The following is a 14205-nucleotide window of genomic DNA, read 5'->3' as shown; positions in this document are numbered from 1 at the left end:
TGGTCAATATGATCAATGTAGATTACACTGCAAGGTATGACGGAAGATCCGCATCACGCAGGACATAATTGTGATTTCCAAGGAGTTCCCACCTTACAAATGTAATGATTTAAGAAGAGTTTGAGTTCGTATTACATGTACACTATAAAATATCATTATGACAATAAAAAGCCTGATCAGGACAGTGTACATATTTGGTCTCTAAATTTAGATTTATCTGAGAGATTTGAACATTTGTAAATAATTTCAAAATGTAGCATCTGAAAAAATGTAAAAAAAAAATAACATGATAAAATCGTGTCTATTGTGAAACTCTAAATACTGGACAAATGATTTCCTCGCGGTGTAACAGGTCTACAGTAACAGTTTCTACCAGTAAAACCTAAAATCACCTAATAAAACTAATAACAAATCATTACTTTAAATAACACACTTAACTACATTACATTACATTTTAAGTTAATAGGACACACTTAGTTTAAACAGAAACTTCCGTTTGATGAAAACTACAATCATAAACTTAAAAAACTTCAAATTTACAATATTTGTTTACTGTACATGATGTATGCAGGATAAGTGTTTTCCTGATATTCTCTTATGAGTTTCATATACTGTTAAAAAGTATATACAGAATCCTTCGTTATCCCTAGCAAGAAGAATAAAAATCATAATTAACTACATTTGGAATTGCGAATAACCAAACTATCACTTCTGAGCAGTGGAAAATTAAACAATGGAGCAACAATTAGTTGATTTAGGAGTTAAATTGCATTAAAGGAAATTGACCAGCAGTTTGCTTACCTCAAAGATATAATATATATGATATATTTTCAAAGAAAAGATAAATAGATCATTTTTTTCCCTTTTTCACAGTATATATAATTAACGCACTCCAGGACAACCAATATATAAGGTAAGTCATTGCTTTAGCCCCTTGGATGTATTAAATATTATATTTCTCCTCAATCGATTATATTTTAGTATCTTTATAAATACTCATATAAACATATTTATGTATAAAGAAAATTTCTGTTACACAGCATTACAAATATTTATAATCAATAACTGTTATTTGATTATCTGAGCATTTATCAAAAACAGTTTGACAATTATTTGAATAATCATGTCAGATTAATTGAGTTTTCTGCGTATAAAGTATACAAAAAAACAAACTTCAAAGCAAATTCAAACAGGAGACGTCCATAAAACATGTCAAATTTAACCACTATCAATCAAGAGTATAAAAAAACTGTCAAATTCCTGATTTGGTACAGGCAATATTCGAAGAAAACGCAAATTAAACGCAGTCCCTTCATTTTCTTACACATATGTATAAACGAATGTTGCCTTTATTCTCTGTGAATTGTGTATGTTGTATAAAAGACTTTCCGTTGTTTTGTTAACATCAAGGGCTTCAATAAGTAATTAAATTTTGTAAGTGTCATCCTGCAAAAACATATGAAATAAAATATGAGAGGGGTAAAAGAAGAGATAGTGTAAAAAAAATAGTTCATTTACAGAATCAACAATTTGTAATCATCTCACAAAACAGAAAAAAATACTGATCTTCAAAACACATAAAGTTTATGTGAATCCCTTCTCAATCAAATATTCATACAGAAAATGTTGACAACTTATTATGCCCCTCTATTTTAGTCGGCATTGATTTTAAGTGTCAAGGTTACACGACTTTCTGAAAATGTATATTAGTAAATATAACACTAGCAAAACATATCTGTTTTTATATTATAAGTTTTACTTGAATGAAATTAATTTCCTTGTTTTGTGTATACACAGGTATTTTAGTCATTTGTTGTTACAGTAGAAAATTGATTCATTACAGACATGTAGGGTCAACAAGTAGCAAGATAAGTGAGTACACACAGAACTGAGACGTAAATGTGAGGTAAGGAATAGTTATAAGATCTGAAATATTGACTTACATACTTAATTTTAATTCAAATCAAGATCTCTATTCAAGTAACACATTTTAACAACATTTCAATTTGAAAAGATCGTTATCAAAAAGTCATTATCAACAAGACAAACTTCAAGGGCTAATATGTATGCATATTTTCAGGTCGATAAGAAATCAAGAATTGAATTTAAGAAAAGATTCTACTATATGTGTCAAATGATATGAAAGTCAAGAAAGTTCGACTTAAGAAGAATTTGAAGGCCAGGTTATGTTGGATTTGGTCAGAATTTTATTTTTTAGGTTGTTGGAAGGGTTAACAAATGTACAACGATCATGGCACTCAATGACTACATGCCATGGTCAAACTTTCAATGTTTTCCATTCATCTCTTTTAGATTTCCCCTTTATAAATTTATTAGGGTTCAGTGTTTTCGTTTACTTATGGAGGACTTTGAACCAGTGGAATACATATAAGAGAAACAAATACGATTCTTCTGCATGATCTGTCTCAGAAGTTAGGGGCATTTAGGCCTGGTTTTTGCCAAAGAAAATAAAATGTTTGATAATTTTTTTTCAAATTGACACATAATGTTTAGAAATGCAAAGGTTCAAGAAGTAAAAATGAAAAACATTATGTCATAATATGTACTGTGTTCACAAAAACGATGACAAATATAGAATTTATGCAGTTTTCTATCTTTATTTCTGTTGTGGAAACATCGTGAGCAGCCATGAAACAACAAAATAATTTAACAGAAACTTTATTAAAAGTATTGACAAACTCTCATCAATTATAAAGTTATTTCTTGGGTGCGCACATACTTTTCCTATCTAAAATATACTTTAAAATATGAAGAAAAACAAGGAAAATCACAAAATTTTACAAAATATGCAAATTTAGTCATGATTTATTGCCATATTACTTGTTCAATGTCCGAAATTGTTTTGTTTTTTCTGAATACCTTGTACCTTAGATGCTTTTCAGTAATTTAAAAATATGTATGATAACTTTTAAATTTGCAGAAATTTGGGGGCCAAATTAGGGCCTTATTGCCCCTACTAATTAGACTATAAATTTGGGCAATCAAAATATTAAAAAGAGGCGTCATTGGAATGTCACCTATAACAAAAGGACAGTGTATTTTATGATTTTCAATAGACAAATTTTAAATACCCTCAATTCATGACGAAAACATTGAATCATATTTCTTCAAATAGCTTATCTTTGGTTGACTAAAATTGCATATCATCTACTACCTATAAGAAAAGGTGTCACTAGGCTAACTTTATCTGATCATAATCTGGATAGCAGGGTTTGTTTTTAAAATCAAATTCGTAAACATATTGATAATGAAAATGTAGTCTTTTGCTAAAGATAAAAAAAAACCTGAGTTATGTTTATATAGTAATGTCTTTGTTTGTCTTTTCCTGAATAACAAACAAATACTAGAACAGTGATTTTGGATACAACAATTTGGTCAAAACTATGAAACTCTGGTCATTTTATCAGAATGTTGCTAATCTACGGTTGAATGAATTGTTGTTATGGGTCTTTGTACTAAGCTTTTAGCTAAATATAAATTGTTGCAGTTGTCAAATGTTTAGACGAATTCTTACTGAAAAAGTTAAATCAGGAAAAGTGTTTCTGAATCCATAAAATGTTATTTTTATTTATAAATGTGTTTTAAATAACTTGAATCTACAACTTTTAAAATGAAGGCTTAGTCAATAACACAATATTAAATCGGATAAAACATATGGTCATCCTCAAGCTTTTGGACTTCAATCTGACAGGAAAGTCCGTTTGACTGTACAGGATCTATAATCTTACTAAATAAACAAAACAATACAAAAACTAAAATCACATCCTTAACTCTAAGGAAAATTCAAAAAGGAATGTTTCTAATCTAATGAAAGAATCAAAGCTCAAACACATCAAACGTATGGATAATAACTGTTATATTCCTGACTTGGTAAAGACATTTGCTTATGAAAAAAAAGGTGGATTAATAAGTTATCAAAGGTACCAGGATTATAATCCTGGTTTGTAGCAAGCTAAACGTCTCATTGTATGACAGTCGCATTAAATTCCATTATTGATGATACAAGTACTAAGAATGTATGTAAAACTGTTGTTCGAAAATATTGAAAATAAGACAGGGTTGGAAATATTGTGAACTTAAAGATTTACCTACTGGTCCGAGTACACAGTTATCGTCCTTTGATTTTCGTTGTCCACGAATATAGTCCTTAGTGTGGACAGTGTGTTACTTGCCAATTTTTGTTTTACCCCTTCCAAAATTATTTTTCCATGTTGTATGCCTCATATAGCAAGTTGGGGGTGAAATGACACTGTAAAAAAAATTGGGTCATAAATATTAATGTAAAGTAGCGATTAGGTCCAGCTGAAAAAGGTCAAAAATTAGCACTTCGGAAGCTGTCAAAAGATTTCAAGGCCCCTTAACATAAAATTGTCCATATTTTGAGTTAGAGCTGATGAAGTTTTCTATAATTTTGATATAATTTGTCCCAAAAGTAGTACAACACACTGTAAAAATATTATTGAGAAAGCGCAGGTGGCATTTCATTAATTTTCATTTATTGTCTAAAGGAAATGCACTACGAAATAACTGTGTACTCGGACCTACTGTTCATTTGACCAAATTTGTCATACGATTCATTGTTTTCTTAAAGGATTTTTTTTTCATTTTCGATTGATCAATTTTTGCTATCATTTTCAAAATTACAGAGGCAAGAATGATACTGAAAATAGCGTAACGTCAGGTCAATGTCTAATACGCCAAAAGTCAAAGTCTTCACTTATGAGTTATTATGTTTGAATAACAAGTTGCCGGCACCGTAAAATAATTCTACTTCTAGTAAAATTTATCAGCATAAACAAGATATACACACAAAGCAAACATTATCAAAATCCAAAATTATATCGTCCTTGAATTACATTATATCCATTCATTTAAAATGTCCTTTGTGCAAATCAAATATGCAGTAGGAACGTGGAAAAAGAACAAAATACCAACAGAATAGTAGGTTGACTTTATGTTGGAGGAACTGCCCTTCAAAGACAATTTAATCTTATGTTTGTACAAAACACATTACAGATAATGAACATCTGTAAGCAAGAAAAACGATTAGGAAATTGAGATTTTCAAATAAGTCGTTATTGCCAAAAAGATCAATTGACTCCCTTTATATTGAGTTATTGCACTAAAATGATTAATTTATATATATATATATATATAGACAATTTACACTGTTTGGTGTTCTTAGATACTCTAATAACATTGTATCAATGTTTTCTCCATATAAATGCAGGTGAGTGCTTCAAGTTCCTTAGAGCCTCTATTCATTGTAAACATATTTTCATTTTTCGTTATCACTTGTGTCCATATTGGTTTATTCCAAAGGTTTTTTAAACGTAAAAGAGCTTCTTCAATTGGAATTAAAAAAACAATAGTCCAAATAAGAGTTTCGAATAGATGACAAAAAGACGAAAAGATGAACACTGAACTTAAGATTTGATAATAGTTATCAAAGGTACCAGGTTTATAATTTAATACGCCAGACGCGCGTTTCGTCTACATAAGACTCATCAGTGACGTTCAGATCAAAATAGTTAAAAAAAAACTAATCAAGTAAAAAGTTGAAGAGCATTGAGGACCCAAATTTTTTTAAAAATGTGCCAAATACGGCTTAGGTTATCTATGCTTGGAATAAGAAAATCCTTAGTATTTTGAAAAATTCAGACTTTTGTAAACAGGAAATTTATAAAAAATGAGCATATAATTGATATTCATGTCAACACCGAAGTGTTGACTACTGGGCTGGTGATACCCTCGGGGACCAAAATATAATAAAATTCAGCTGTTCAAGTGACATTGATCCGTAGTGTTTCTTCTGCTAACATGTGTTGTTGAATGACAAAACCGTTGATCGCCACAACATAATAGAAAAGGAGCTCTTTTGTTGTCTCATGTATACCCTATGTCCTTACTAAATTCATTATCTATTGAGAAATATAAAATATAATTAAAATCGTTAACCTTGCAGAAAGCCACACACTGGGTGTTGACTATGTTTGTCTATGGGTAGCTGTCTCGCAGCAAAAAAAAATCGATCAAGGTAAGTAAAGTATTAAATTTTCCTGTTTTAATTTAGAAATGTAAGCACAAGTTTTATTTTGAGACTTAAAATTCTTATTTCAGACACAAAATACTTAACTGCGAACTATTTCCGTAATGTATACATAGAAAAAAAATCATATAATAAAATCAAATGATTGCGTTTCAGTCAATATATTTTGGTTTCAAAGTAAATTTTTCATCAAAACTTTGTGTGTTTCACATGGTTGCAGATTTTGCATCTCACGGGATTGAGACCTTTGTTAAAAAGGACAATTTTGACTTTAATTCGTCTTTATTTTATCTACATGTTATTACGGCTTTACTGTATGTTTGGATGATGAAGGCATTTTAATCATTAGCCAAAAAAATGAATTTTAATGTATTTAATTTTTTACCTATTTTCAGTCTTTAGTAAGATTGTCCAAGTACTAAATTTACATACACTTGCTGACAACCAACGTTTGATACATTATTAGGTCGGATGATGAGCAAGTTTTCTTGAAGGTTTTTTTTTTTGGGGGGGGGGGGGGGATGAGTGTTATTCTCAGGATTTGTTTTTTTCTTATTTTGTCCCAAATATGTTATTTCTTATACAGTGTTAATATTCATTCGAGTACAGGAACCACAAATGTTACTTTGAACTTGAAAGTCACATTTAGAACTTCTTGTTTCAGATAAATGTTCGCCATATTTGTGCATACAGAAATGATTTTTACAATGAACCTCATTTCGTTTGGGTGATGATGAACATACGGCTCTCAAATTTATAATCCAGTAATGTCTCCTTTCATTATCTGATGTTTTCGAAATTAGCCACAATAAACGACTGCTTCATTTCATTTCATTTTTGGAAACAGTTACAGCTCAGTACCTCCCGGCTATACATTTTAATGCTACTATTTCTCAAAAATCGCGAAAAAGGAAAAGTGCTTAATTTACTTTCATTGATCGTTTTTCTTCACTTCGAAACTTCATCTAGTGTAAAACATATCCAACATTCCATATGTTGTTTTCTTTACTTTGAGCTTCTCTTGTTATAAAAAAAAAATTAACGGTACTAATTTTCTTGCACCAGATGCGCATTTCGACAATACATGTCTCTTCAGTGATGCTCGTGGCCAAAATATTTAAGCTTATATAAAAGATGAAGAGCTATAATCCAAAAGGTCCAAAAAGTATAGCCAAATCAGTGAAAGGAATCAGAGCTTTGCACGAGGGAGATACATTCCTTAATTTATAATAATTTCTATCATTTTGTAACAGTAAATTTTAATAACACAAAAAAATCCGTATTTTCATGCCAGTACCGAAGTACTGGCTACTGGGGTGGTGATACCCTCGGGGACTAATAGTCCACCAGCAGAGGCATCGACCCAGTGGTAGTTAAAAAATTAACGGTACTAATTTTCTTGCACCAGATGCGCATTTCGACAATACATGTCTCTTCAGTGATGCTCGTGGCCAAAATATTTAAGCTTATATAAAAGATGAAGAGCTATAATCCAAAAGGTCCAAAAAGTATAGCCAAATCAGTGAAAGGAATCAGAGCTTTGCACGAGGGAGATACATTCCTTAATTTATAATAATTTCTATCATTTTGTAACAGTAAATTTTAATAACACAAAAAAATCCGTATTTTCATGCCAGTACCGAAGTACTGGCTACTGGGGTGGTGATACCCTCGGGGACTAATAGTCCACCAGCAGAGGCATCGACCCAGTGGTAGTAAAAAAATTAACGGTACTAATTTTCTTGCACCAGATGCGCATTTCGACAATACATGTCTCTTCAGTGATGCTCGTGGCCAAAATATTTAAGCTTATATAAAAGATGAAGAGCTATAATCCAAAAGGTCCAAAAAGTATAGCCAAATCAGTGAAAGGAATCAGAGCTTTGCACGAGGGAGATACATTCCTTAATTTATAATAATTTCTATCATTTTGTAACAGTAAATTTTAATAACACAAAAAAATCCGTATTTTCATGCCAGTACCGAAGTACTGGCTACTGGGGTGGTGATACCCTCGGGGACTAATAGTCCACCAGCAGAGGCATCGACCCAGTGGTAGTAAAAAAATTAACGGTACTAATTTTCTTGCACCAGATGCGCATTTCGACAATACATGTCTCTTCAGTGATGCTCGTGGCCAAAATATTTAAGCTTATATAAAAGATGAAGAGCTATAATCCAAAAGGTCCAAAAAGTATAGCCAAATCAGTGAAAGGAATCAGAGCTTTGCACGAGGGAGATACATTCCTTAATTTATAATAATTTCTATCATTTTGTAACAGTAAATTTTAATAACACAAAAAAATCCGTATTTTCATGCCAGTACCGAAGTACTGGCTACTGGGGTGGTGATACCCTCGGGGACTAATAGTCCACCAGCAGAGGCATCGACCCAGTGGTAGTAAAAAAATTAACGGTACTAATTTTCTTGCACCAGATGCGCATTTCGACAATACATGTCTCTTCAGTGATGCTCGTGGCCAAAATATTTAAGCTTATATAAAAGATGAAGAGCTATAATCCAAAAGGTCCAAAAAGTATAGCCAAATCAGTGAAAGGAATCAGAGCTTTGCACGAGGGAGATACATTCCTTAATTTATAATAATTTCTATCATTTTGTAACAGTAAATTTTAATAACACAAAAAAATCCGTATTTTCATGCCAGTACCGAAGTACTGGCTACTGGGGTGGTGATACCCTCGGGGACTAATAGTCCACCAGCAGAGGCATCGACCCAGTGGTAGTAAAAAAATTAACGGTACTAATTTTCTTGCACCAGATGCGCATTTCGACAATACATGTCTCTTCAGTGATGCTCGTGGCCAAAATATTTAAGCTTATATAAAAGATGAAGAGCTATAATCCAAAAGGTCCAAAAAGTATAGCCAAATCAGTGAAAGGAATCAGAGCTTTGCACGAGGGAGATACATTCCTTAATTTATAATAATTTCTATCATTTTGTAACAGTAAATTTTAATAACACAAAAAAATCCGTATTTTCATGCCAGTACCGAAGTACTGGCTACTGGGGTGGTGATACCCTCGGGGACTAATAGTCCACCAGCAGAGGCATCGACCCAGTGGTAGTTAAAAAATTAACGGTACTAATTTTCTTGCACCAGATGCGCATTTCGACAATACATGTCTCTTCAGTGATGCTCGTGGCCAAAATATTTAAGCTTATATAAAAGATGAAGAGCTATAATCCAAAAGGTCCAAAAAGTATAGCCAAATCAGTGAAAGGAATCAGAGCTTTGCACGAGGGAGATACATTCCTTAATTTATAATAATTTCTATCATTTTGTAACAGTAAATTTTAATAACACAAAAAAATCCGTATTTTCATGCCAGTACCGAAGTACTGGCTACTGGGGTGGTGATACCCTCGGGGACTAATAGTCCACCAGCAGAGGCATCGACCCAGTGGTAGTAAAAAAATTAACGGTACTAATTTTCTTGCACCAGATGCGCATTTCGACAATACATGTCTCTTCAGTGATGCTCGTGGCCAAAATATTTAAGCTTATATAAAAGATGAAGAGCTATAATCCAAAAGGTCCAAAAAGTATAGCCAAATCAGTGAAAGGAATCAGAGCTTTGCACGAGGGAGATACATTCCTTAATTTATAATAATTTCTATCATTTTGTAACAGTAAATTTTAATAACACAAAAAAATCCGTATTTTCATGCCAGTACCGAAGTACTGGCTACTGGGGTGGTGATACCCTCGGGGACTAATAGTCCACCAGCAGAGGCATCGACCCAGTGGTAGTAAAAAAATTAACGGTACTAATTTTCTTGCACCAGATGCGCATTTCGACAATACATGTCTCTTCAGTGATGCTCGTGGCCAAAATATTTAAGCTTATATAAAAGATGAAGAGCTATAATCCAAAAGTAATAATATAAATATAAAGTGACCGACGAACTTTCTAAAAAATAAGTCTGATTAACCTTGTGCCGAAATTCAGGCTAATCGTTTATATTTTTTTTAATGAATCAGGAAGAATGATGAAGTTCTTCAGAAATGAAAACAACCCGTTATGCATTTATTGCGTTCGAAGAGCTATTTCGGGAACTGTCAAAGCCGATAATTTGAAGGTCAGTTACGTATAAGAACCGAAGCAGTTGAACAGCTATAAAACTTAAAAGAACTTTAAAAATAAAGCCGAATTCGCAAATAATTTCAAAGTTTCTGAACGGACGAATTTTGAAAGGTTTGTTATTTATTAGGTCAGTACCGAAGTACTGATAACTGAACTGATGATATCCTAAACCCAAGTGCTGTAAAACATGATAACAACACTTTATACACTTTTTTATAAAATAAATGTCATGCGTCTGAAGCATTTTTTTTTTGGATTTACCATCATTAGCAACGCTAAAATAATCTCAGCTTAAAATAACCATTGTTGCATGTTTTTCAAATTGAGTTGCTCTTATTTTATGTTGCATTAATCTGATTTTCAAAATTTCAGTTTTATGTTATTAACAATTTTAGATGTTTAATGATACAGACACGAAACATAGATATGTTTCAATGAATGAAAACTAATGGCAGAAGAAAATTTTTCCGAGAGAGCAAGTGTGTTGATAATTGGTGACTTTAATGTGGGTAAAAGTACTTTAATCAATTATCAACGGACAGGAAAATTTGTTGATACTATTATTCCTACAATGGAAATTGAACCAAGTACAATAAGTGTTCCTGTGGATGGTACAAAATTGAGTATTACTGTTAAAGACTCTCCAGGCATGAAAAAGGATTCTATAAAATACGGGTGAGTTAAAAGAGATTTCTAGTGTAAATTTGCCTGTTGTATTGTGTTTCTTTCTTCTAACTGTTACTTTATTATTTGTTAACAGAAGGAATAATAGTTAAAAAAAATGTCGTGTTTATATGAGATTGAAACCAGTATAGTTAGATAGAAATTGAAAAACAGTGAAAATAATCAAAATTAAAAGATCTACCCAAATGGTAGAAAACGGATAAAATGGGTCCCCCTGAAAGGGGTATGGCCTTAAATGACATTATGTCCTCGTGTTGAACATTTTTGGGTTTATTTCATTCTGTCAGACAAAAAAATGACTGCAATTGTTTTTTTAGTTAACAACACTGAACATTCGGGTTTAATGCATTAATTCTTTATATACTAAAAAAAACATAATATTAAGAAAATCTGACAGGTGTGCAAATTTAGAATATCAATATTCAAATACTTCTATCTTCACTTATAAAAAAAACAATCCTGAAAATGATATATGAGAAATTTTTATTAAGTGGCAATTTTTTTACAAATTTTCCTGTTTTTGCAAACCTTGAAAATTATATCAGATTGGTAACAACTGTTAAAATGTTAACATCAACAATACAATACCAATAAAAGTCTCAATAACTTCGAAACCGTGGGACGACATCTTTGAGAAGTAAAGTTCTTATATGACGATTTTCGTCGACGAATTTCCTGTGGTTTTTTTCTGAAACTGTCAAGTATATATGTAAAAATGTAAGGAACAAAAACCAGTTTATGATCGACAAAACTTCAGGCGGCTTATTCCACTGTATGACACCTTACGTAGTTATAGTTCTCAAATTGATGACTTTTGAAAAATGTTAGTGTTTTTCCGTTTTTCGCAAGTAACTCAAGTAAGATAAAGACAAGAACTGTTAACAGCAAAATTTACCAAAATGATCCAACCCTTTGGATTAGTCCTACTATAGTTCTTGTTCTTAAATTATTTTCGTTAATTATCTTATAAACTTTGATATATAAGTAGAAACTGGATATATCTAAATTGATCAGCGAAACGAGAACTCCAACAATATTAAATGATTGAAACTATTGCATGACTTGTTAAAGAGTTATTTTCTTAAATGACATGTTTAATACCCCTGCTTTAAAAAAAAATGTGGGGGTATACTGTTTTACCTTTCTCTGTCTGTTCGTCCATCAACCCATCGTCCATCCATCCGTCCATCCGTCCCATGAATATTTTTGGTCGCATCTTTCTCAGGAACTATAAAACATGAGTTCTGAAATTTGGATTCATGGTTTATATAAGTCAGGAATACCATGTGATGCGTTTTCAGATTCATCACTCAACAAGTTCATGTTTACCATGTTTACCGAACACTTGTATCATTTCACACATGATAGCCAAGTTGAATTGTTTGTCACTGTTTTTCTCAGGAACTACATTTCAAAGACTTCTGAGATTTAGTTTCAGGATTCATATAAGTCAGCATTACCGTCTGGTGCGTTATCAGATTCATCACACAATAATTGCCTGTTTACCAACCACTTGAATCATTTTACCTATGGTAACCAAGTTGAAAATTTGAGTCACACTTTTCGCAGGAACTACAATACAATGACTTCTGAAATTTAGTTTCAGAGTTTATATCAGTCAGCTTTACCGTGTGATGCATTTTCAGATTCATAACTCAACAACTTCCTGTTTACCGAACACTTGTATCATTTTACACATGATAGTCAAGTTGAAAATTTTCGTCACGCTTTTCACATGATCTACAATACAAGGACTTCTGAAATTTGGTTTCACGGTTTGTATAAGTCAGCTATACCGTGTGATTCATGTTCAGATTCATCCTTCAACATCCTCCTGTTTACAGAAATATTCAGGCGAGGTATCATCAGTGAGCAGTGGCTCCCCATTTTACTTCTTTGTTTATCTTAACATTTTTTTTTAACAAATACAGTACACTGCAACAATTATCAGGACTGGAAGATTAACGTATCTGATTGCAATAAAGGAGAAAAATAATATTTTATATGTCAAGAGGGCAAGCGATTCCGGCTCTAGTGGGTTTCTGGTTTAATATGCTGTTGTTAGATGTATTTTTTCTGTCGTTTCCTACAAATATAAAGGAGAATTACGTTTAAGGCAACATAAAACAAGATAAATTTACCATTTTTTTTAATTGACTTTCAGCTATTTACAATTAAATTACGTACGAAAAACTCAGTTTGAAAAGACATTTGTCAAGTATACATGTATATAAAAAAAAAGATGAAATATGTCATACCAACTTCAAAATGTCAACTATTAAACATAACAAAAATGGTCACTACAGAAAATTGTTATCAACAAGCAGAACTTTTAAGAACACCGTGTTGATAGACAATTAAAAAAAAGGAAACCATCGCTTACGTATGTATAAAATAATGTATTCAAACAAATAAATTGTCAACCGTTTAAAAATATCCGTGAATAACGATATTATGAAAACTGCAAAATAATTTTTCAATTTCAGCCGATATGTGTTTCCAGAATTTCAAAAATGTGCAGTAATCATCTTTGTCTATGACAAGACATACAGACCCAGCTTTGATCTGATTAAAGACTTAAAACAAAATGTAGACGATTTAATAAATCGCCGTATGGAGTATATTCTTGTCGGAAATAAATGTGACCAGACAACTAAAGAGAATGTTACTCTTAAGGATGGTCAAGATAGATGTTCTGAATTAAACATGGATTTATTTATTGAAATATCGGCAAAAGAAGGTAAAAATGTAGAAGAACTCTTTCGGGAAGCTGCTTTGCGCTTAAAAGACATGGAGCTTCAATTTGGATCAACAAAAGTACTACATGAAAGTGAAAGATCTTCCGATAGCTGTGGGTGTTAATAAAAAAAAAAGGTTGTGAGCACCACAGTTTGTACAAAACGAGTGCAATACGAACAATAAAAAGACCTGTAAAAAGCTCGTCTGCCCTGGAAGGCTTTGAAGTTCCTGATTAACTTCAATAATATTCAATGAAGCTCATATTGGAATTAAACAAAACTGTTAATGGGTCACAATTTGACATTATACATGTTATTTGATAAAACCAAAACGTAAGGGTATAAGTAGAAATACCTGATTAACCTTATTCATTGTTACTATACTATATATAAAAATATTAATTTTCGCGAACCATTTAGGTCACGGAAATTCCAAAATATGGCATCAGTAAGGAGAGTTGTGCAAATAATGTGAATACACAGAACCCCCATCCAAATTATCTTTAGCTAAAAGTATTCATCATTTTCTATTTTATATGTACTAACAACATTCCATTTTTCTATAATTTCGATTAAAATATTCCAAAATCTGAGTTAAAAAAAGT

The 14205-nt window shown here is 31.9% G+C and overlaps 1 protein-coding gene across 2 annotated transcripts; it reads left to right on the top strand.

The window, feature by feature from the left end:
* Positions 1–608: 608 nt before the first annotated feature.
* On the top strand, positions 609–13976 carry LOC143047299 (ras-related protein Rab-19-like). Of its 2 annotated transcripts, XM_076220338.1 has the most exons (5): positions 609–913; positions 1844–1906; positions 5987–6058; positions 10574–10853; positions 13349–13976. In XM_076220338.1, exons 4-5 carry the CDS (start codon positions 10627–10629, stop codon positions 13722–13724), a joined length of 603 nt encoding a protein of 200 aa, XP_076076453.1. In that variant the 5' UTR covers positions 609–913; positions 1844–1906; positions 5987–6058; positions 10574–10626; the 3' UTR covers positions 13725–13976. The 2 variants fall into 2 exon arrangements, with proteins under 2 accessions (XP_076076453.1, XP_076076452.1); XM_076220337.1 differs by lacking the exon at positions 609–913 and having other exon boundaries at positions 1732–1906.
* Positions 13977–14205: the final 229 nt, after the last annotated feature.

This window comes from Mytilus galloprovincialis, chromosome 10, assembly GCF_965363235.1.
Source record: "Mytilus galloprovincialis chromosome 10, xbMytGall1.hap1.1, whole genome shotgun sequence".
NCBI classification, from domain to species: Eukaryota; Metazoa; Mollusca; class Bivalvia; order Mytilida; family Mytilidae; genus Mytilus; species Mytilus galloprovincialis.
The sequence above is the reverse complement of the archived record's forward strand: the minus strand, read 5'-3'. Positions and strand labels throughout refer to the sequence as shown.